The sequence below is a fragment of the Geotrypetes seraphini genome, chromosome 14 (assembly GCF_902459505.1).
Source record: "Geotrypetes seraphini chromosome 14, aGeoSer1.1, whole genome shotgun sequence".
Classification (NCBI taxonomy): Eukaryota; Metazoa; Chordata; class Amphibia; order Gymnophiona; family Dermophiidae; genus Geotrypetes; species Geotrypetes seraphini.
The window spans coordinates 48,107,744-48,132,199 of NC_047097.1; the positions used below are offsets into that span (position 1 = coordinate 48,107,744).

At 42.3% G+C, this 24,456-nt stretch overlaps 1 protein-coding gene across 13 annotated transcripts in view; it reads right to left on the reverse strand.

Moving 5' to 3' along the window:
* Positions 1-24,456, reverse strand: part of TCF12 (transcription factor 12) — an 807,409-nt gene that overhangs the window by 86,993 nt on the left and 695,960 nt on the right. For all 13 annotated transcript variants that reach the window (XM_033920038.1, XM_033920035.1, XM_033920040.1 and 10 more), the window contains one exon: positions 12,884-12,962. In XM_033920038.1, the coding sequence (XP_033775929.1) occupies positions 12,884-12,962 (79 nt within the window). The remainder of the gene's footprint in view (positions 1-12,883; positions 12,963-24,456) is intronic.

Genomic DNA, 24,456 nt, shown 5'->3' on the forward strand with positions numbered 1-24,456 from the left:
GCAGTGGTTAGAGGTTAGAGGTTGTGGGTTCAAATCCTGCACTGCTTCTTGTGACCCTGGGCAAGTCACTTAATCCCCATTGCCCTAGGTGCATTAGAATGAGTGGGAGCCCGCCAGGACAGTTAGGGAATAATGCTGGGGTACCTGGATAATTTGTAATCCGCATAGAATTGTAGGATATGTGGAATATAAATTATTAAATGAATAAATAAGGCAAAATATCTCTGTGTCATAGGATTTTAGCAAATAGTGCCATAGGCTTAACCTCTGTTGTATAGTGATAGATGGAGGACACACAGCTGTGAACACACTGGCTGACATTCCATCACACTGTCTCTGGGATGGCTCATGGGCAGAGCATGGATGTAGCCAGAGGTTATTCAGTTAGCAGCGATATTCAGACTGTTAACCAGTTGGCTAGCAATTCAACATTGACTTTATCCAGTTAGTGGCCTGAATATTGCTGCAAACCAGATACGTACCTTTGCTCAGCACGGCTTCCCAGATAATTCAACACCAGGTGTTATCTGGATACTTGCACTTAATATCTGGTGGATTTTCCCCCCCAACCACAAGAGGTCTCTAAAAATGGGAGCAGACACAGCAATAAAATTCATGGGAATCCCTAACCTGCAAAAGACCTCTGCTAGGATGTGCGTGTCTAGTCCATTACTTTTTTTTTTTTTTGCCACACTGCCTCAGCACACTGTACTAATCACAATCACTATTTAAACTGCCAAATACTGCAGAGTGAAAAATCTTTTATGCAGCTTGAGCAGTCTCCTCCAGCAGTGATGAATGTCTACAACCGGAAGAGGACAAAACTGTTTATCTTCAAAAGCCATTTCCTTTCTGAAGTAACAGTGCGGCAAGTAAGTGATTTAATGATGCCCTGAAGAGATCTGACCTGGAAGTCACATGGGTAGGTCAACGTTCCCTCCAAGAGGAGCGTCAGTTCACTCAAAGCTCCTCTGTTACTGTGCTTGCCTGGACCAGCGCCACTGTATTACGTTCACCTTGATGCACTGACCTCCATACCAAAAATATGAAAGTAGTAGGAGTTATTTGAACCTGCTGCTAGGATTTCCTTTAATGGCCATGCATGCTAGAGAGAACTTTGGGTTGGGCCCACAGTTCTACTGCTATATCCTATGGCTACTTTATAGCCTCAAACATGTTGAATCTTACCTACTTATTTAGTCATCATATTTATGTATTACATAGTAACATAGTAAATGACGGCAGATAAAGACCTGAACGGTCCATCCAGTCTACCTATAAGTGATACTCATTTAAAAAATACATGATTTGATTAACTTGTCTCTTTGATATTTCTGGGCCTTAGACTGTAAAGTCTGGTATTGTCCTAGGTTCCAAATGCTGAAGTTGCCATCTAATCAAGCCATTGTGACATCACTGCTGAGGTTGGCTCTTAGGCATTGGTGGAATGAGGCATTATGACATCACAATCTCAGCTCTGGAATGTTGCTACTCTTTGGGTTTCTGCCAGGTAACATTGTAACATAGTAAATGACGGCAGATAAAGACCTGAACGGTCCATCCAGTCTGCCCATAAGTTATACTCATTAAAAAATACATGATTAGATTAATTTGTCTCTTCTTTGATATTTCTGGGCTGTAGACTGTAAAGTCTGGTATTAGGTTCCAAATGCTGAAGTTGCCGTCCAAGCTCACTTCAGCCTATCCAACCATCCCGTTGTTTGCAGAATATCTACCGTAAAGTCTGGCCAGTCACATCCTCCTGTTCCATATTCATGGAGTTCACATTGATGCCCACCTCAGCCCACTATTAAACAATATTTAATTATCTTAAGCTATGTCGATGTTGCTGACATTGTAGCATTATTACCTAGCAATTTTTGAATTTAAAAAAAATGTTTTGAGCTAAACCACAATAAAACAACATCATTGCCAACAAATTTTCTTCCCAGTGCTGATCTTTTAGCCACCATCACTTTTGTTCCGAAACCTTGCTCATGCAGGGTCTCATTTTCCCTGCTACTGACACCTTGCCCATGAATCCAAAATGCTTTTAAAGAAATCATCTGTAAACTATCATATTATCAAATAGAAATTATTAGAATTTATTGTTTACAATAATCTATGTCACTGTGACATCATTAATAAGCTACTATCCCTTTTTTTTCTTAAATAATGGTTTTTACAGTGCATTTTTTTAATGTGCAAAAATCAAGGGGGGCAGTTAGACAGTTCTAAATCTAATAGATGCTGGTACTGTCATCTAGACATAAGGACACTGGATCATCTGCTGTTCTATTGTCCTTTGATACTCAATTTCTGGAAGTCAATATGGGGACAGATTAACCTCATACTGGAATCAACAATCCCTTTGACATATAAGGCAATTATATGTGGAACATTGCTGCATATCAAGCCTCCCATGGATCGTTACAAAGGCAGGCTTTTCCTAATTATGACAGGGATCGCTATGCAAATGATAACCCGCAATTGGAAAAATTGCGACCGCCTCAACTTTCCTTTTTTGTGAGCCAGTTTATGTTTAGGTTACAAATACAAAAAGACGAATGCTGATATGTTGGGGCGTAGCAAATTATTTAAATTGACATCCTTTGTTAATTCAACATAGTTGTCTTTCTTTAAACTTTTTGTTAATTTTTATACATATCCAGGACAGGGTGGGTGGGGGGGGGATATCTTTTTGGTTTATTTCTTGATTAAATTGTTGTTTGGGAGGGGAGGGGTTATTTTTTTTTCTGCATTGTTACTGATGGAATTTAAGTGCTTATGTTGATTATAAATGTCTGTGGAGAAGTGTGTGGCGCGGTGGTTGAAGCTACAGCCTCTGCACCCTGGGCCTGTGAGTTCAAATCCCACGCTGCTCCTTGTGACCCTGGGCAAGTCACTTAATCTTCCATAACCCCAGGTACGTTAGATAAATTGTGAGCCCACCGGGACAGATAGGGAAAATGCTCGAGTACCTGATTGTAAAATCGCTTAGATAAGCTTGATAGCCGGTATATAAAATCCTAATAAACTTGAAACTTGTATAATTCCTGGCACTTTGTATTAGTTTTGAAAATTAATAAAATAAAAAAAAAATAATGTGCATGCTAAAAATTCTGTAACTTTGCCATTGTTAAAGATCATCTCATTCCACTCGGCACATAAATGGAGATAGTAATAAATAAAGCTGGAAAATATGGTGAAATTCCAAGTGGTTGCTGAGAAAACAGCATAAAACTCTAAGGGTTACTCAGAACAGACAGATAGATAAAGATTGTCCTATAGTCTTATTAGGCCTTGGTTATTGTAATTTAGGGGTCCTTTTACTAAGGTGCGCTAATTGATTTAGTGCACGCTAAAGATTAGCGTGAGCTAAATGCTAAGGCACTCATAGATTTAGCATTTAGCAAGCGCTAATCTTTAGCGTGTGCTAAATCGATTAGCACGCCTCAGTTAAAGGACCCCTTAGTTTTTCTAGGCATACCTGTATCGGCACTGTGTGCTCTGCAGGTTGTGCAAGATTCGATTGTTAGGACACATATGTTGGGGAGGCGTGACCATGTGTCAGAATGCTATATAAAGTAGATCGTGCTGATCTACATATTCCAAAAGATAAGCATTTAAGGCTGAAGGTGTCCAGGACAAGTATGTTTTCCTATATAGGCTCCCGAGATTGGAAAGAGATTCTGTTGTATATACGACAGCAGGAAAACCTGAATAATTTAAAAAGATTATTGAAGAGGTATTTATTCTGTAAGATGAAGAATGTGGATTGAATCTCCCATTGTACGTTCGAGCGATGGCCGCTTACACGCTTTTTTCATTGTTTTGATTATTTTATTGTGTGTGCATTGTTGGCTTGGTATGTATTTGTTGTGACCTGCTTTGTATAAAGCGGGATACAAATAAATAAACTATATAGATACATACAGAGAGAGATGTATTCCTAATATATAGATACGTATAACACTGGAAAGCTCAGAAGAAGTAGACACTTAAGGAAAGGATCTGTGGGTTCATAAAACGTATGCAAACCCAACTTTACCCTTCAGATTTGGTTTGTACACTTTTCCTGCCTTTTTAGAAAGACCGTGCACACATCATCTCCTTGCTGCCATCCAAATGCATGCATCATCAGGCGCCTTCTCCAGCAAACAATGTAAGTATCAGGCAGGCAGAGAACTCTCATTAAAGAGCAGCTCTGAATGCACATGTTTTCCAGGATTTTGCTGGCTGAAAATCAAAATGCACCTGCAGAAATCCAAATTCTCTCAGATTTGCGACCTCAGCAGGACAAACATGAACAAGTCAATTTAGATATGAGAGCAGAGTAAAAAGGTGTGTGTGTGGGGCAGGGGGGGATAGTCATTGTTTTACTACAACACTCAATCCAATCTCGTAGCATAAAGGTTTTTCAGTTGATACAGAAAATATATCTGCAGCAGCTACTCAGGCACCCTGGGCTTCTTCCACACTGACCCTTGCCTTTTAAAAAATCATATATAATATGCAAATACAGTGAACTTCTTCCAGACAGGTATAGTTCTCCTGTTAGCCCGCAAGACAGATGAAAATCAGCTGGCTGAATGAAACTCACTATTGCTATATTAAAACTGAAAAGGGAGCATATAAATTGGATTAACACTTGTTTGTGGCCTGCTGGAAAATGCATTTTGTATTTGCTAGCTACAAGCCCCAATTAATGGCATTATGTGAATTATATGAAGAAGTCATTAAATTCTTTGTGCTTTATGCATAAAAGTTTTGATTAATGATGACTTAACAGAAGACAATATAAAATCACTGTGGACATGAGAAAAAAAAAAATCAAAATGGGCAAATCAAAATCTGTTCTATGTATTATTTCTTTCCCTGCCATGCCGGTATTTTCTGCATTATATTGTATATGCTTTCTGTCTTTATCTGTTTTTAAGTCCATTATTCTAATTTTTATTTTGTCTGTATCCCATGTATTAGCTCACCTTGTTGTGAACCGCCTAGAACTTTTTCGGTTTGGTGGCATATAAGAAAAAAATTATTATATATATAGACTAGTATTTAAGCCCGTTACATTAACGGGTGCTAGAATAGATGTGTGTGTCCGTATTTCTTTCTCTCCTTGGCCTTTTTTTTTTTTAGCACACCCCTCCTCATACAGCAGCCCCCTTTCTCTCTCTCCCTCCATTTCTTTTGTTTTCTTTTCGCCTGTTAGCTGTAGTGTTGTAGGAGCGCATCTTGGTGTGGGCCAGGCCCTGGGAGAACTCGCGCAGACCTCCATCACGGAAAAACAGCACTACCAGCCAAAGTTTATTTTAAAGTTTAAAGCCGCTGCGCACTCTCTCCCCTCTCTCCCCCCATCCAGTCCACTAAAAATGCTCAGCCTCGGCGGTTTCGCTTATGCCGTAGCGAGCGAGACAGGTCCCTCTCCTGGGGCGGGGCAGGGCCACGATGTGGCAGTAAAAAAAAGTTTAGATTTTTGCACTGGAGCAGCGGACCCTTCCTAACATGGTTCCCGGGGCGGTCCGCCCCCTTACTATGCCACTGGTTATGATCCCCCGATGGTGGCTATTGTTTCATGGCTCCACTCCGCACCGCCTTTGCCTTTGCGTGCATGCGCACTCAGTGCCGAGGCCGGGGCTTGCGGGATGGTGGGGAAGCCGGGGCTGCGCGAGCGCTGAGCCGCACCATGGGAGAGGCAGGAAAGGAAGGCCGCCGCTCTTCTTTGGCGGCTCCTGAACGAAGGCGAGACGCGAGTGTGGGGCCGTTACTGCAGCGGCGCGAGGTGGAAAGCAGGGAGGCTGTGGCGACGTACTAAGCGCGCATGCGCACTCTCATGTCCGCGACGGATCAGGGAACACGACTTTAGAGTGCGCATGCGCGGCCTAGCATTTTATTATATTAGATATAAATAAATAAAAGCCAACCTGATGTAAAAACTGCTGTTGCTAATTTAGCAGTGCTCAACTATAGTGCAGAACAGCACTGAAATGATATCAGCCCAAGTGTAATTCCAGATCCCTGTTAAACAACAGACTTAAGTCAATGGGCCTTTCACAGTCCTGTCTACGGGCAGAGAACAGCTGTTCAACTTTTGCTAGGCAGCTGAGGCCAGAAAGCTGCAGTTGGCCACTAATAGCTTCAAGCAGCTGCCCACAGTTTATCATCATCCCTACACTGAAAGACATCTTCTTCGATCCACAGCACTCCAACACTCATACTGCAGGTGACAGAAAAGACGGCATTAGTGAACATTTATTTTGAAACAAAGAATCCTTTGAAATGAATACAGTGTGCAAAATCCAAAGTATGTGAGAAATACGGAGTGAACAGCCTGTTGCATCCAAGCAAAAAGATTTCAAATTGAATACCGCACACATCTTAAAAACTTATGAAGGCTGATAACTTGTTGCCAAAAACTATATTTAGAAAAATTGAGACTTTTAGCATACCTGATATAAAACAACTTACAAGGAAGGCTTTTCACAGCTGCTACGCACATTACAAAACTAAGAAACTATAAAGGCTCTGCTAGACTGAAAAAGAAGCCACGATACACCCACCACCAAATTCCAGTATTTTGGGAACAATTACACCCCCCCCCCCTCAATATTCAGCTGCCAACAGTCAGTTTTTTAAAGCACCGATTACTGCCGGCTAAATTATGCCCCAGTGTTCAGTGTCAAGCCATGTCCTCATTTCCCGCCAGAGTCAAAGTTTCACCACCCCCCCCGCCAATCCGGCCACCCTCTCCCCCAGGCCTACCTATATACCTTGTGGCCCAGTTGGGGGTCTTCAGGGGCAGAAGCAGTCTCCTCGCAGCTGCCTCCCAAAATGGCTGTCACAACTTCTTGTGGCAGCTCGCAGGGTGGCCAGAAAGGCAATTTGACGATTGCAGGAGGGAAGGGGGAGGGAAGAGAGGAGCATTGTCGGAGGGGATGGGAGAGGGGTTGGGGTACTTATTTTATTTTTTTTTTACAAAGGAAAAATACTTTTGAGCCGTCCTAAATTCACCTGCTTGTCTTATGCGGGCCCCAACTGATTGAACACAAAAATTGTCTAAATACCAAGTTTGTTGACTTCCCCTATGTCCCACACTATATCAATATGGACCACACTTTATTTTTTAAAATCTTAAATGGCTCATTATTGAACAGATTCCTGATGATTTTATTGGCCCGATTACAACTACGGGAACAGTTTTGGATCTTTGAGTTACAAGCGGTTTATCCATAGGGATTAAATGATTTTATTGAGTGACATATTGTCATCTAATCAGCTATTTACATGTGGTGAAAGCTGAGATCATTTAAAGAATATGACAGAAATTGTTAATGTTATCTATAAAGTTATTTGAGCACATTGCAAGAGATATGTCATCATGCTTTTTCTATTTCCTGCAGGAAACGGGTTGGCGTTCTCTCTTACACTTTGCCATTCATAACACACGCTGGTCTCCCTCTTGCAGCGATGGGTTCCTGAAGAAGGAAGATAGATTTCCAAAATGGAACACTTTCAAACCTGCTTTTGATATTCATCTGGGAGTTCAACAGATAAGTGCCAAGGGAATTGTATGTACATAACTGATGATATACTGCTATGAATTTTACAACTGTTCATATTGATACAAGTGTGGAGCTTAACATTGGATTACAGGACTTATGGTGTGTTTGGAGGCAAACATTTGAATTATTTGACTAATGTTTGCTTGCATGAACTTGGACCAAATTGAGATTTAATGATTAGTTATTAAGATATTTTACTTTCGCAATGCAAGAGGTCCAGGGATATTCCTACTGATCATACTAATTTGGGTTAAGATCTAAGCAATCCTCCATTGTGGGGTCAGGTTTTTGGTAAACTGATATTGAAAATGAGGACCCCTCACACACATTTTATAATATTTGGATTTATTCATCATTGATGTTTGATTTTGTAAAATTATTGTGACAAGTTAAAAATATTGTGTCATGCAGACATGATAGTCTCCTATTTTATATATACATAAAGGATTTTTGTGGTGTTCTGATTTTTGTATTCCTTTGTTGTGGGTTTTCTGTTTGAACAATACAATATTCCTATTGTCCACCATCTCTCTTTCTCTCCAAGTGGAGCAAGCTTCATCCAAAGCAAGACAAATCATAGGTTGCATATGCAGGAGTTTCGTCAGCCGCAAACCGGAAGTCATTATGCCACTGTATAGATCCATGGTGAGACCGCACCTGGAGTACTGTGTGCAATTCTGGAGGCCGCATTACCGCAAGGATGTGCTGAGACTGGAATCGGTCCAGAGAATGGCCACCAGGATGGTCTCGGGACTCAAGGAGCTCCCATACGAGGAGCGGTTAGGGAAGTTGCAGCTCTACTCACTCGAGGAACGTAGAGAGAGGGGAGATATGATCGAGACATTCAAGTATCTCACAGGCCGCAAAGAGGTGGAGGAAGATATCTTCTTTTTCAAGGGTCCCGCGACAACAAGGGGGCATCCGTGGAAAATCAGGGGCTGGAAACTGCACGGTGACACTAGGAAGTTCTTCTTCACTGAAAGGGTATTGATCGCTGGAATAGTCTTCCACTCCAGGTTATTGAGGCCAGCAGCGTGCCAGATTTTAAGGCCAAATGGGATAGACATGTGGGATCTATCCGCAAAGATAAATAGGGAGGGTCATTAGAGTGGGCAGACTTGATGGGCCGTGGTCCTTATCTGCTGTCTATTTCTATGTTTCTAAGGTCACAAAATTCACCTTGAGTTCTCAAGTAGGCCACCTCCTCCCCCATTCAACCCCTAACACCTTTTCCTCTTTTTCTGAAATCACTATAGAGGAAACTGCACATCTTCTCTCCTCCTCCAAACCTGCTGCTCTAATCCACCCAAATACTTAGCGCTCTTTCTCCCATTGTCATCCCTCCAATGTCACATCCTCAACCTATCACTCTCCACTGCAACTATTCCCAATGTCTTCAAACATGCTGTAGTTCCAACTCTCCTCAAAAAACTATCACTAGACCCCACATCCCCCTCCAACTATAGCCCCATTCTTATCCTCCCATTCTTATCCAAGCTATTTGATCGTGCTGCTCACCACCGTTGCCTGGACTTCCTTTCAACTCAAGCTATTCTTGACCCACTTCAATCAGGTTTTTGTCCACTTCATTTCATGGAAACTGTTCTTGCTAAAATCTCTAATGACCTGTTCCTGGCCAGATCCAAAGTCCTCTACTCTATCCTCATTCATGTTGATCTATCCGCTGCTTTCAATACTGTTGATGATCATATACTCCTCGATACGCTGTCCCGGCTGGGATTCCAGGATTCTGTTTTCTCCTCTCTCTATCCCACTTTCATTGTATGCAATGGGGGATCCTCCTCCACTGTTATCCCACTGTCAATCAGTGTACCTTAAGGCTCTGTCTTGGGACCTCTCTTTTTGTCCATATATATCCACTCCCTTGGTACACTGATTTCCTCCCATGGTATTCAGTATTACCTCTATGCTGATGACTCCTAGATCTACCTCTCCACTCCAGACATCTCTACAGGAATCCAGACTTGAGTCTCAGCCTGACCCACCTCCCCCATTCTCTATTTCTGTGGATGACACTCTCCTCCCTGTCTCATGAGCTTGCAATCTTGGGGTCATCTGACTTCTCTCTCTCCTTTTCTGCTCAGATCCAACAAATTGCTAAAGTCCGTCACTTCTTCCTCTATAATATTACCAAAATCCGACCTCTCCTTTCTAAGCACACTAACAAACCCCTTACCACACTCTCATCACCTCTTGCTTAGATTACTGCAACTTGCTTCTCTCAGGATTTCCGCTCAACCATCTTTCTTCCCTTCAATCCATTCAAAATTCTGTGAGAGCTGCCATACTCACATTACCCATCTCCTTTAGTCACTTCACTGGCTCCCATCTATTTCTGGATACAATTCAAACTCCTCTTACTGACCTACAAGTGCATTCACTCTGCAGCCCCTCAATATCTCTCCTCACTTATTTCCCCCATGCTTCCCCCCCACATTATGCCTTTGGGCTGCAAAAACCCAAGGAAACAGTACAGTTTAAGGGGTGAAAAACTTTTGTACATGAAAGACGAGCGGGACTTGGGTGTGATAGTATGTGATGATCTAAAGATGGCCCAAACAGATTGAAAAGGTGATGATGAAAGCTAGAAGGATACTCGGGTTCATAGGGAGAGGTATGGCCTGTAGGAAAAAGGATGTATTGATGTCCCTGTATAAGACTCTAGTGAGACCTCATTTAGAATATTGTGTAAAATTCTGGAGACCACACCTTCAAAAAGATATAAACAGGATGGAGTCAGTAAATGATCTTCAATATAAGACATATGGGGACAGACTTAAAGATCTCAATATGTATATTTTGGAGGAAAGGTGGGAGAAGATATGATAAAGACATTTAAATACCTACATGGTATAAATGTACATGAGTCAAATCTTTTTCATTTGAAAGGAAGCTCTGGAATGTTGCTACTCCTTGGGTTTTGGCCAGGTACTAGGGACCTGGATTGGCCACAGTGAGAACAGGCTACTGGGCTTGATGGACCATTGGTTTGACCCAGTAAGTCTATTGTAATGTTCTTATGACATAGGATGAAGCTAAGAGGTGATAGGCTCAGGAGTAAGAGGTGGTAATGAAAAGTTCTCAGCCCAACCAACTTCCTAAATTCAGAGTGCTATTTTGCCACTGTAGCTGAAAAGAGTGTTATATTATTTTGCAAAGTGCCAATTTGCAAAATCATAATGCTATATTTTTTCAGATCATTGATTGAACCATGTCAACGAAAAGTGTGACATTTTCAAGTGTGGAACTCTGAGCCATCATTAAGTTTCTATTCCTGCAGAAGAAAACTCCATTAATGTATGATGCAAACATTGAGTGTCAAATGCTCATCATACTCCACAGTGAAGAAGTGGTGTGCAAACTTTCAACATGGAGTTTTCAAGATCAAAGATGCAGCAAGGTCTGGGAGGCCTCAAATTATGCCAACTCCTGAAATTGTTGATCATGTCCATGACCTGATTTTGGCAGATCAGCAAATATTGACTACAAGAATTGCCGAGACACTACAGATATCCAGGGAATGTGTTGGGTGTATAATGTACAAGCAGCTGGGTATGCAGAAATTGTCAACCAAGTGGGTACCCAAGTGTTTGAATGATGATGAGAAACTACCTCGAGTGGACCCTTCCAAGTTGATTTTGCAGCATTTTCAGCGAGCTGGTGCCAACATTTTGGAACAACTAGCTACTGTTGATGAAACATAGTTACACCACTATGATCCAAGACAAAACAACAGTCCATGCAATGGCAGCACTCCAAAGTCAAGGAAATTATAGCAGGAAAGGTCATGGTCAGTGTTCTGGGATCCGGAAGGTGTTGTAATGACTATCTTCTAAGGGGCCAAATGGTTAATACAGAATACTACTGTAACTTGCTGTGCTGATTAAAGGAGGCATTGAAAAAAAAAGAGAGGGAAGCTGCGGAAAGGAGTTCTCTTTTTGTAAGACAATGTACTTGCTCAGAAGGATGGCAAAACAATGGCTGTTTTGTTGCAGTTGGGAGTTTCAGTTAATAGACTTATCACCCTACTCACCATATCTTACTCAATCTGACTATTTTCTGTTTCCAAACCTTAAAAACAGTTTGAAAAGACGACAATTTTTGAGTGATTTGGAGACGATTGCAGCAGTGGAGCAGTATTTCAGTGACTAGACATCAGAGTATTTTTGGAAGGGTTTCAGAAACTTCAGACACAATGTATCAAGTGTGTTGAACTTAGGGGTGAATATGTGGAATAACTTGTAAGTTTCATGGCTCTACGTCATTCCCTTCTTGGTTGGGCAAAGAACTTTTTCGCACTCCCTTGTAACCTAAGGAAATACTTTTTTCACCACTAGAGGTGGTGGAGACAAAGACTGTGTCTGAGTTCAAGAAAGCATGGGACAGGCATGTGGGATCTCTTAGGGAAAGGAGGAGATAATGGATACGATGGATAGGTAGACTAGGGTCTTTTTATGTTCATCGCTACTGTCCACAGGCAAGACAGCCCTAGTCTCCGCGCAAGGCAGCAAGTCCTCTAGTGGAGAGTGATTTCAATGTGATGTCAGAAGGGAGTCAACGTCGACACAAGCTTGAAGTGGAATATGTTGCTCATGCCGGCAAGCATTTAAAGAGGTACATGGGAGTGGGGTGCACCAGCGCTCCCCATAAAGATGGCACCCGCAAGGTCCGCACCCTCCCGCCACCCTCTTGCTACACCACTGCAGATGAGCATACACACAGGCAGGACTTACTTTTGCAAATAACTACAGAGCACTATAAATTATGCACATTTCTCTGGCTTTTAGGTGTGAACATTTACACCAGCTCTCTCACCAATATAAACGCTCCTGCTTTTTATTTTATTTTTTTTATTTGAGGAATTTACTATACTGCTTTAACTATAATGTAGAACCAAGCAGTGCACAGACTAAACAAGTGTACAATAGTAGATAGGGAAGGCAGCCAATCAATCGTATCTAATCTGCTATTCTATAAATTAAAATAGGTGCCTGCTTTTCTTTATAGAACAGGTGTCACGAAGGCACACAGATACACAGCAGTTAGCACATGCCAATAGTGAACACACTGTGCAAACTTAACAGGGTACTGCACCGTTAAAACACATTAAAAGCCACTTTAAATATCTAACACGTTTTAGTAAATATGTACCTTCATGTTTTTCTAATACTATTCAGTTCTTCATCACTTTTTCTTAATATTTATGACATAAGAACTTTTACTAAAAGATAAAACCATTCCTGAACAGAAACAGAACTTTGGACAAGAAAGCTGAAAGATAAAATAGGACTTACCTGTGAGAGGTGATGGTGATCCGACTGGCGTTGATGGGTTTGATGGAAAGCTACTGCTGGTGTGGTCAGGAGAATAAATCTAAAAAGAAAGAAAGAAAGAAAGAATGAGAATGCACTAAACCAGTGAGAAAAAAAAGTCATAGCTCTCTGCATAAATACAAATCTGACTACTGGGATTTGCTAGGACTAAACTGATGCCGATGTAGTTGAAAAGCATGCGCTCATCATTCAGAGAGATGCTAGTGACAAACTTTATGCGAGAAGAGAATATGCACAAAGTTCATTCAAAAAGTGAAAACAAAGCAGACCCCAACATCGACCTTCAAGCTGATTTTCAGAGGGAGGAGTGGCCTAATGGTTAGTGCAGTGGCCCGAGAACCTTGTGACTCTGGGTAAGTCACTTAACCCTCTACTGACCCAGGTACAAAAACAAGTACCTGTATATTATATGTAAACCGCTTTGATTGTAACCACAGAAAGGTGGTCCTATCCCCTTTCTCATGTTCCCTTCCTTCCTTAATGCTGCCCCTTTCTGCTACAGGGAAGTGTTGCTGATATACTTATAAAAGAGACTTATATATAAAAAAAAATTTTTTAACTGATGGTATATAATTATAATGATGAATTGATTAAATGATATTAGATTTAGCAATTGGTAAGAAGTGTAAGGAATTGACCATCACAGAGATAGAATTATAAAATAACTTAAATTAAATAAATCAAATAAAGATACTAGTTAGCGCATTAAGGGAAGGGAAGGAGGTTTGGTATAAATGATTATTTGAACTTGGACAGAATACAGACTTGAGATAACGTACGTTATAGGAGGTCCTATACACTGACATCTGTTTATTATGTATGATAATGTACCTCAAAAAGGACATGGCATTGCTTGAGGGAGTCCAGAGAAGAGCAACTAAACTGATTAAGGGTATGGAAAACCTTACATACACTGACAGACTGAAGAAGCTGGGGCTGTTCTCCCTGGAAAAGCGGAGACTCAGAGGAGATATGATAGAGACCTTCAAGATCCTGAGGGGCATCGAAAAGGTTGACAAGGACAGATTTTTCAATTTGAAAGAAACCACAAGAACAAGGGGTCACTCGATGAAATTGAAGGGGGACAGATTTAGAACAAACGCAAGGAAATTCTTTTTCACACAGAGGGTGGTGGACACATGGAACACCCTTCCGGAGGCTGTGATAGGAAATAGCACAGTACAGGGTTTCAAGGAAGACCTGGATAGGTTCCTGGAGGACAAAGGGATTGAGGGGTACAGATAAGAGTAGTGGAAGGTTTAGAGATAAGTGTAGAGGTAGGTATAAAATTAGTCAGGGACCGCTGCTCAGGCGTGAGCGGACCGCTGGGCGGGATGGACCTCTGGTCTGCCCCGGCGGAGGCGACTACTTATGTTCTTATATACCTTCCTCCTAGTTTATCGAGGGGTTGAAGATTATTCAAAGTATTTATTTAATTGACAAAATTTCTATGATAAATTTAATTTCAATCAGGTGAGATAAATTTTATAAAGTACATAGTGATTACTATAAATAATGAAATTAAGATTGAATAATTTCCTGCAAAGCCCTATTCACTAGAGTCACAGGGAAATTTCAGCCCAGGGAATGCAGAATACGTTCAAAACTATCCCTTATGAAGCACAAGGAATCAAAATCGTTTTGCCGTTCTGTTCTATAACAACCCCTCCTCCACTCCACCCCAAAATAAAACAACACCCGCTGAAAAGAATAAAGTGCTTAGTAAGAAAACACAATTTAAGTTTCTTAAATTCTATTTGCAACAAGGAGCTCTGTTATACTTAAATGTGGCAGGTCATTTATTGAGCCTTCCAGGAACAGCTTCCTGAGCAGGGAGAATACCGAGAAATGGTATGAAATCTTGATGGTGATGTCACCTAATAAAATGAAAAAGTCATCTGTCCTTCCGCTTCTATCCACAGAAAGCAGTCTGCACATTAAAGCAGATACTGGCATGCTCCTCTTTGAATGGCCTGGCCACGATTGTTATTGCTCTTTTTGCTCCCTACATGACACTTGTAGCTTCTGATTTTAGGTTGTAGCTTGTAAACATGATAAAACTCCCTCAATGCAAATTTACCACCCCCCTTTTACAAAAGCGTAGCATGGTTTTTAGCGCCGGCAACAGCAGTAACAGTTCCAACGCTCATAGAATTCCTCTACACTACAGTTTTATAAAAGGAGGGAGAGGGGGGGGGGGGTTAATTAGGTGTTTATTGGATAAACACTAGAAAACCCCGCTTCCTCTAGTCCTCTCACCCCTCTCCCTGGCTTGTCTTGTATCCTCCACCTCAGTTTTTCTGACTTTTCCACGCTGACAGCTCCTAAGAGACACAAATGCACATATTTGATTTCACCAGAAAAAGGTACCGCGTCATAGTACCTGTGGCACGAAAACACTAACAGACACTGACTTTTCTACCTTCAAAGAACACCTAATTAACTGGAAAATAAACCAAATATACAATTTATAAAGCCCTAAAAAACGAAGCTTTACTTATATTCTACTAGAAAAACCTTCATCAACCATTTCTAAATGGGTATTACTCACAGTTATGAGGCCAATTTAGAAGGCTTGTGTAGTCCTACAGTGTAAATAGCACCATGTACATGTGTGTGTGTCTCATAATTAGATTGTAAGCTCTATTGGGCAGGGATTGTCTCTTGCGTGTCTGTCTGCGTGCGTCTGGTAGTACTATAGAAATAATAAATTACTGTTACTGTGTTAAATGACCAACATATATGAGTAGCCATTCTAGAAATCAGCTATTTACATATGCAGATACTACAGCATGCAGAGTTTCCATGGGAGCATGATGTGGGTATATTATGAGTGGGATGGAAAAGTATGTACATCATTTCTGGTTTTACAGCAATGCATACATACATACTTCTGTTAAAAATAGGCTTCCAAAAATCTCTTTAGTACAGGCTAAAGGGTCATGGATTTGATATATTGACTTTCTGAGGTACAATCAGTGTGGTTTATGTTTGATCATTGCAGGTACTTTCTCTGTCCCCAGTGAGCTCACAATTTTAAGTTTTTGTACCTAGGGCTACGAAGCGTTAAGCGACTTGCTCAGGGTCACCAGGAGCTGCAGTGGGAACTGAATCCAGTTCCCCAGGATCTCAACCCACTGCATTAACCATTAGGCTACTCCTCCGGATTTCTATGAAGAATTTTCCACAGGTAAACAGGTTTTACATTTAGGAAAAGGTTTTCATGTTTGAAAACACTATCTACTGTACACTTTTCACCCCCAGCAGTATCACCTCTCAATGCAATTGGGGGTGTAAATCTATACCAAGAAGGCACTTATTTTAAAAACAATAACAAAAAACGAGAAAAGAAATACCTTCTCAACAAATAATTCAAATAAGGGGAAAAAGAGAGAAGGTATATACCAATACAGTGTCTATTACTTATAATAATTTATTTAATCATTATTTTGAGTATATTTTCTCAAAGATCAAAAATCTATTGCACATATCCATAACACAATCAAAAATTAGCACTTAACTTTCGGCCTCTTTTACAAAGCCGTGCTAGCGGCTGCCCTGCGCTAACGGCCCCCGATGCCCATAGAGATTTAAAGGGCTTCGGGCCTGTTGCCACGCGGCTTTGTAAAAGAGGCAGTTACTGAAATCCAAATGGCTTGCACCTTAATAAAGTCTTTTTGAAGTCCTCAAGTGCATATGTCCATATCAAGATCAGAAGTTCAATGGATTTCAATGGAACCTTGAATTTCTAAAGGACTCTAACAAGTTACAAGCGTTTGAATTATCCGTTCAATGTCTGTTTGATCTTGATATAGACATATGCCCTTGAGGACTTCAAAAGGACTTTATTAAGGTGGATTTCAATAAGTTAAGTGCTGATTTTTGATCGTGTTATGGATATCTGCAAAAGATTTTTTTAATCTTGGAGAAAATAGACTCAAAATAATGATTAAATAAATTATAAGTAATATAGACTAAGGGCTCCTTTTACTAAGGTGCGCTAGCGTTTTTAGCGCACGCAGGAAATTACCGCGCGCTACGCTTCTAGAACTAACGGCAGCTCAATGCTGGCATTAAGGTCTAGTGTGCGCAGCAATGTAGCGTGCGCTATTCCGCGTGTTAAAGCCCTAGCGCACCTTAGTAAAAGGAGCCCTATATTGGTATATACCTTCTCTCTTTTTCCGCTTATTTTAAAAAGACAATATAGGCTTCCGTGAGCTTTTTAAAAACATGCTCTTAGAATCAGTCCAAATAGCGGCAAGATGCTCCAGCACACATTCAGACCTGCTCTGAGGATGTAAACATCTGCATGTAATCTGTGTGAATTTTATAACCACATGTGTATCCCACAACTGCATCCGAACTAAGCCCCTAGACAGATTAGAGATAAAAGGGATGGGATGACTTCCCTGTGAGCAATGGTTAAAGTGGTTGGTGCTCTTCAGTCTGGAGAAGAGATGGTCCAGGGCAGATATAATAATAATAATAATAATATCTTTATTCTTCTATACCGCCACAATCTTGCGACTTCTAGGCGGTTTACAGTAAGGAGAGCTGGATACACAGCGAAATACAATATGCAGATATTCAGAGGAAATACAGAGAGCAGAGACCTTAAGAGGCAATAGGACAGAAATGCAATTTGCTGAGCAAAATATAAGATACTAGTTGTTTAGCCCGTTACATTAACGGGTGCTAGCAGCCCTTCTCCCTTATTTTTACCTCCTCCCTGTCCAGCAACACCTCCCCCCCTTTCCCTGCTCCCCCCATATAGCAGTAGCCCTTCTCCTTTTATCTCCCCCTGTCCAGCAGCACCCCTCCCATTCCCTCCTCCCCCTGTCCAGCAGTAGCTCTTCTCCTTTATGTCCTGCTCCCCCCCCCCCCCCCTGTCCAGCAGTAGCCCCAGGAAAAGAGTGAGGATCACAGGACCAAAGCTTTTACTCCAATCCTCTTGATGCCTGACATCCAAGTAGGGGAAATCCATTCTCCCCACCTCCTTGCTCCTGCTGCACTTCCTCCTCGGCTATACACACGCGCACACACACACTTACATACAGCTCTCCGGCTCCTCACGCCCCTCCTCCACCTTCCACTTCTTCGGCGGGGGCCAACATTTTCTTTTCTTTTCGCGTGTTCCTCCATCACGGAAAAACAGCACTACCGGCCAACTTAGTCCCTTGCCACCCCTTCCCGCGGTCCCAACAAACGTCCTTACTCCAGCAGGGGCCACAGCACTCTAAACACGCTGCTTAGCGGTCTGCTACTGCCCTGATTTGCTCTGCCCGTGCATTATTTGGAGACGTCTCATATTCTTTGCTGAGATTGCTAGGTAGGCGATGTTGCAATAGTCAAGTTGACTCAATATGAGGGATTGCACTAGGATTCTGAATGTTGATGTATCGAAGTATGATTTAATGGTTCTGAGCTTCCAGAGAGTGAGAAAACCCTTTCTGAATAGGGAATCCACTTGTTCCTTCATTGTTAGGCATTGGTCTAGAGTAATGCCTAATATCTTCATGGTGGGCTGGATAGGGTAGTTGAGTTTATGGATACATAATGGGGAAGTATTGTCAAGCGGGTAAGGGGAGGCAGCGAAGAATTTTGTTTTTTCTGGGTTGAGTTTGAGCTTGAAATCTGTCATCCATTGTTCCATTTCATTTATGGCATCAGATGCCTTGGGAATGGTTTTTGAGATAGAGTTGGCGAATGGGATGATGATCGTGAAGTCATCTGCATAGCTGAATAGTTTTATTCCTAGTTGGGTTAGTTTCACCCCTAATGAGGACATGTAGATATTGAAAAGCAGTGGGGAATGTATAACATACTGAATGGAGGGGAATGGGTAGGTTTGAATTGCTTGTTTACTCTTTACAAAAATATTAGGACTAGGAGGCATGCGATGAAGCTACCTAAAGAATTCTATAAATTGTATGCATAAGTGGGATACATATCCACGTCCCACCACGCTCTCCACCTATATATTCCATCTTGCAATTGTGCCATATACCAGTTGTGCTTGCTTTTATAGCACAGTGCTTAGAATACCTGCATCCATAAGTGGCTCTTTTTGGTGCATTACTGTATACACTTCTCCCTCCGTATTCGTGGTTTCAGCATTCGCGGTTTCGATTATTCACGTTTTTTATCTTGCTGGTTCCCTCCCCTCCCCCCAAATGACATCAGCTTGCATAGAGAAATTGCTGATTCCAAGCGTTTACAGAGAAAATCGCTGATTCCCAGCACTTTGTTCACCATATTTTGCCTCTCCTTCAGAAACAGGCCAGGTCTCTCACCATGTTATTCGCGGTTTCACCATATTCACAGTGGTTTTTAATAGAAAACAGCAAATAACATATAAAAAAGTTATTCAGGGTTTTTCAGTATTTGCGGTTCTGTTAATCCCTTATCACAGTGAATACGGAGGGAGAAGTGAGTTAGAGAAGTGCCTGTTTTGCCTACATCATGAATAGACAATCACAATTTAAAACGTAGAAATGCCTCCTGACGTGGCATTTACTTACACAACTGATGTCCAAAACAACAGAAATATGATCATGCAAATCCATTTACCAGACCTGAACCTACTTCTGGAAATAAGAGATTAAAGAAGTATCGCTACTGGATAGATTTTTAAGATGAAGATGACATCAAGATTGATTTCCTTGGATTTAACAAAAGGGCAATCTTTTGGGGGGGCTACCAAAAAAAGTCCACTTTTTAGCAAGAACACAGATGTACTTTTCCATGGTTCGAGGGATTAAACTACAACACAGTGCATTGTTAATCAGCAGCTGAAATCTTGATTATGCTACTTGTTTTACTGATTAGAATTCAAAGTTTAAGAAACCAGAACCTAAGCAGAAATGCATTCGGAACACAGCTTTTCACAATTAGAGAAAATTGTCGCACCATTTTTTTTTTGCCGGCATCCATTACATTTTGAACAAATGTATTCTGGTGTTGAATAAAAATATACACAAGCAGATCTCTGAAAAGAAACAAAAATTGTAATTTCAAAGTCATGGTATCCATGTGAAGTGAAAATGCATTCTTCATGCAGCCCATGCCTGCTACACTGCTAAATGGCCAGTGATGAAGAACTGTGGTACCTTCTGCTGGGCTGAAAACAGTGTCATGGCTCATTTTCCTGCAACAAATGAGACTCCTCCTCCTATCAGTCATGGTCCATTCCAGTCAGCAGGGTACCAATATGCCAAGGTCTAATGCAAAGGGACCGAGACAAAAGCAGGACAATAGAAAGTCCACAGAGTCAAACCTCGGAGCTGTTAGCCCACTTTTTTTAAACACTGCAGTGTACATTTCAGTTAAGCTTTGTTATGCTAATGTTATTGAGTCTCAAAGTGACAAAGAAACTCAATTCATGAATCGCTTCTTGAAGTCAACTACCCTGCATTTTTTTTTTTTTTTTGTTTTGTTTGCAGGACCACTGGCTATTTAGCTATCCAGATCACACAAAGACATTTGCTCTAGCTGCTCTGAGGCAGGAGCCACCACACGGGTGATCATAAAGAAATTGGCTATAACCAACAAATTCAAATTGAGCTTCTGCTTGATCCCTCTAAATTAAATACCAAACGTTTTGGTTTGGTATTAGGTGCTGAAGTAAACCAGATGTTTCTTCCTCCATATAACCCTCCACGGCATAATCTTAAAGGGATATTGTTTGGCAAACATTCAGGGAAACACATTTGAAATAGCATACCCCTGGCTTCCTTTTCTTTCTATTTGAAGCAATTCATTATCCAAACTAATGCCTAATCCACAGAGCTTTTGAAACTCTGTGTAAATACTTTCATGCGCAATTCTCTTTCTTTTCCTACTCCGAGATTAAGACCACAATTATCCAGGCTTAAAACTAAAAGAAAAGAACCTTTGCAAATGTATTATCTGGTCTTACATGTTTAATCACACAGTATTCTCCATGCTCTTTAATACTTAAATTGAAGAACAAATGTTTCATCTTTTGATGTTTCACACATGAAAGGCCATTATAATATGATATCAACTGGCCATTTTGTAATTAAAAGTACCTGATTAATGTCTTAAGTTGATATAAGTTTAGTTCATGAGTTTTAATACTTCTTTGGAAAACACCACATCTCAACATTAAAAATCTCATGTAGTTATTCCATTTTTCTAAGGCTGAATTGTCTCATTTAAGCCTACATTTCATTCTTCTACTCTACTCATAAAACAATTATTTAAAAAACCAACAAACACAACTGCATGAAATAGGTGTGGGTGAGAGAATGAGCAGATGGATTGAAGCAAGGGATTTGAAGAGTGCAGACTGTGGCATGCACTGATAGAGCAGATGGAATGCATCACCATTGGCTATGACAGAAATGATTTATGGAACGACCTAGCTGCTCCTGCCAAGCAACAACATAGGATGACAGAATAAAGTCACCATGACAACCAAAGCCCACCCACCAGAGAGATTAAACATTTCTGTCTTGGCTTCAACTCACAGGTTTTTGAAATCTTTCTAAACAACCACCTAGTTTACTTAGCTAGTCACAATAGAGGAAATACCTTGGGAAATCTATTCGGTGGAAAGGATTTGCAGCCATCCGGAGCATGCAAGATCACGGATCTGGCTTCCACAGCATGCAAAACCATTCAGCATATAATTTGGTCAAGCTGTGGAATCATTTCCGCCTGGTTCCTTGGGGAAAGCTGCATAGGTGGAGAGAAGAATATCCCACCCAATTCAGTAGGATCAACAATCTATCTCCAAGCAACCATGGACGCAATATTTTGGAACCAAAACTTAGTCCTGCTAAAAATGTATTTCCTCACACAGACACAATCAAAGCTAGGTGAATATGCAGCATAGCTAACAATCTTTTTTATCCTCATCAAATGCAAAACCTGGCTTGAGGTCACAGAGTCCTATTGTTTCTATTTTAACATGTCTATATTTTTAAGGCATTTATAAAGAATTTTCTTTGGCATTCCATGCCAGGCCCACATCTGGCCTGCTGGTTGACAGACAACTCACAATTGGATTACTAGCAGAGAGCATTAGGAAAGCTTTGTCACTTAGAAGCTGATTCTCTAAAGTCGCCAAACATTTAACGATGGCACTAAACCAGTGTGTTGCAAACCTTTTAAGCTGCTGGCACACTAATCTCAGGGCTGCAGATGGAGGGCACCTGGAAATGTGTGGATGCCCTCCAGCTGCAGCCCTGAACCTCCTATTACAGAAGGAGAGGTGAGCAGAAGGAGGAGAGGCACTGGCGGCAGCTGACTGACTAAAGGAAGTGCGTCTTTCCTTATTTTCCTGTCAGTGCCTGAGTGCTGATTGGCTCAGGCACTGATAGGAAAAATAAGCTGCTCTCAGACCCAACAGCCCCAATTCTTTATATATGTAGCCCAAAAAAGGCCTGGTGGTCTAGTGCCTCCCCCCTCCTGCTCCCTTCCCCCATGCAGAAGATCAGAAGAAGGGATGGCCACTCACTCCTGCCTGCTGGCTTTTTTTAATGGCTGCAGCTGTTGTGTGTTAATAGTACAGACAAGAGCTTACATATTAAACAAGCGTGGTGGTCTAGGCCATTCCCCCTCTGGCCCCGTAACCACAAGCAGCAAGTTCCACCCCCCCCCCCCACACACACACACACTACACAAACCTGGTGGTCTAGTGGGCCACCCCCGCCATACCTTATTTTAAGAAAACTGATAGGATAGGTGCTCACTCCCCGGCAGGCCTGCCTCTTCAAAATGGTGGGCCTTCCCCTTCTCGGTTTATCCTGGGATGCACCAGGGAGGGGCCTAAAGCCCTGATTGGCCCAGGTATCTAAGACCCTCTCCTATGTCTTCTGCTGGACTGAAAACAGTGTCATGGCTCATTTTCCTGCAACAAATGAGACTCCTCCTCCTATCAGCAGTGGCGTACCAAGGAGGAGGCGGGGGGGGGGGGGGCGGTCTGCCCCGGGTGCACGGCTTGGGGCGTGCACAGTCGGCCAGGTCCTCCAGCCCTTCCTTTTCCTTTGCCGCTACAATCCTACCTCCCCCGCCGACAAGAAGTCTTTCCGACATCAATTCAGACGTCGGAGAGGACGTTCCGGGCCAGCCAGGCAGTAATTGGCTGGCCCGGAATGTCCTCTCCGACGTTGGAATTGACGTCGGAAAGACTTCTTGTCGGCGAGTGGAGGTAAGATTGCAGGCGCGGACCGGGAGAAAGTAAGGGGAGAGGCGCTTTTTTTTTCTATGGTAGGTAGTGCAGGATGTAGGCAGGCAAGCTGGCTCTCTTTAGCGCAGCAGGAAGGGAGGGAAATAGGTAGGCAGACAGGCAGGCTGGCTTTAGGGATGGAGAAAATCTGGAAGGCAGTGGGGGGGGGACATAAGGAGGCACTGGGGGCACTAAGGACACGGGAAGGAGGCACCGGGGGCACTAAGGACACAAGATGGGGCACTGGGGGCACTATGGACACAGGAATGAGGCACTGGGGACACTATGGACACAGGAAGGAGACACTGGGGACACTAAGGAGACAGGACGGGGCAATGGGGGCACTAAGGACACAGGAGGGGGCACTATGGACACAGGAAGGAGGCACTGGTGGCACTAAGGACACGGGAAGGAGAAACTGGGGGCACCATGGACATGGGAAGGAAGGAGGGAGGGAATAGAAAGGGACAATTGTTGGGCCTGAGTGCAGAAAGAAAGAAATGAAAGAAAGGATACACAGTCAAATAATAGATGTCCCCTTTTGATGAAAAAAATAAATGGTCACATTACCTCTGACTTACTTTTTCTGCAGCAGAGTTGGTAGCTGCGCTGAGGTGCAGGAAGATTCCGTGATGACTCATCTGCCGACTCTGCTCCGGAAGAAGTAAGTTACGTCCGAAGGGATGGACCCAGCAGACGCAATCATTGCGGGACTTTGCCACAACTCCCTGCGTCTGCCGGGTCCACTACCTCCGACGTAACTTACTTCTTCCGGAGCAGAGCCAGCAGATGAGTCATTGTGGGACCTTCCAGCATGTGGCTGCTGAGTCCACTCCAGAGCAAGTACGTCGGAGTGGGGTGGACTGGCAGCCGGCAGCTACAGTCATCGTGTGACCTTGCTGAATGAAGGGAGAGAAAGGAGCAAGATTGCTGGAATGGAATAGTGGTGGAGGGAAAGAAAGGGGGAAGGGTGGTATGGAAGGGTGGTGCTGATAAAATTGATGTACAGAGAAAGGGGAGAGACATAAGGGGGAAGGATATTGGAGGGAAAGAAAGGGGACAGATGCTGATTGAAGAGGAGTGGATGGCGAGAGAAAGGGCAGACATTGGATGGTAGTGGGGAGTCTATGCTGGATGGAAGTGCAGATGGGAGAGATAAGGGAGCAAATGCAGGAAGGAAATGGGAGGAGAGAAAGAGGGGAGCAGACGCTGGATGGAAGTGGACAGAGAGAGAAGGTACTAGATCAGTGGTCTGAAACTCGCGGCCCGGGGGCCACATGCGGCCCGCCAGGTACTATTTTGAGGCCCTCGGTATGTTTATCATAATCACAAAAGTAAA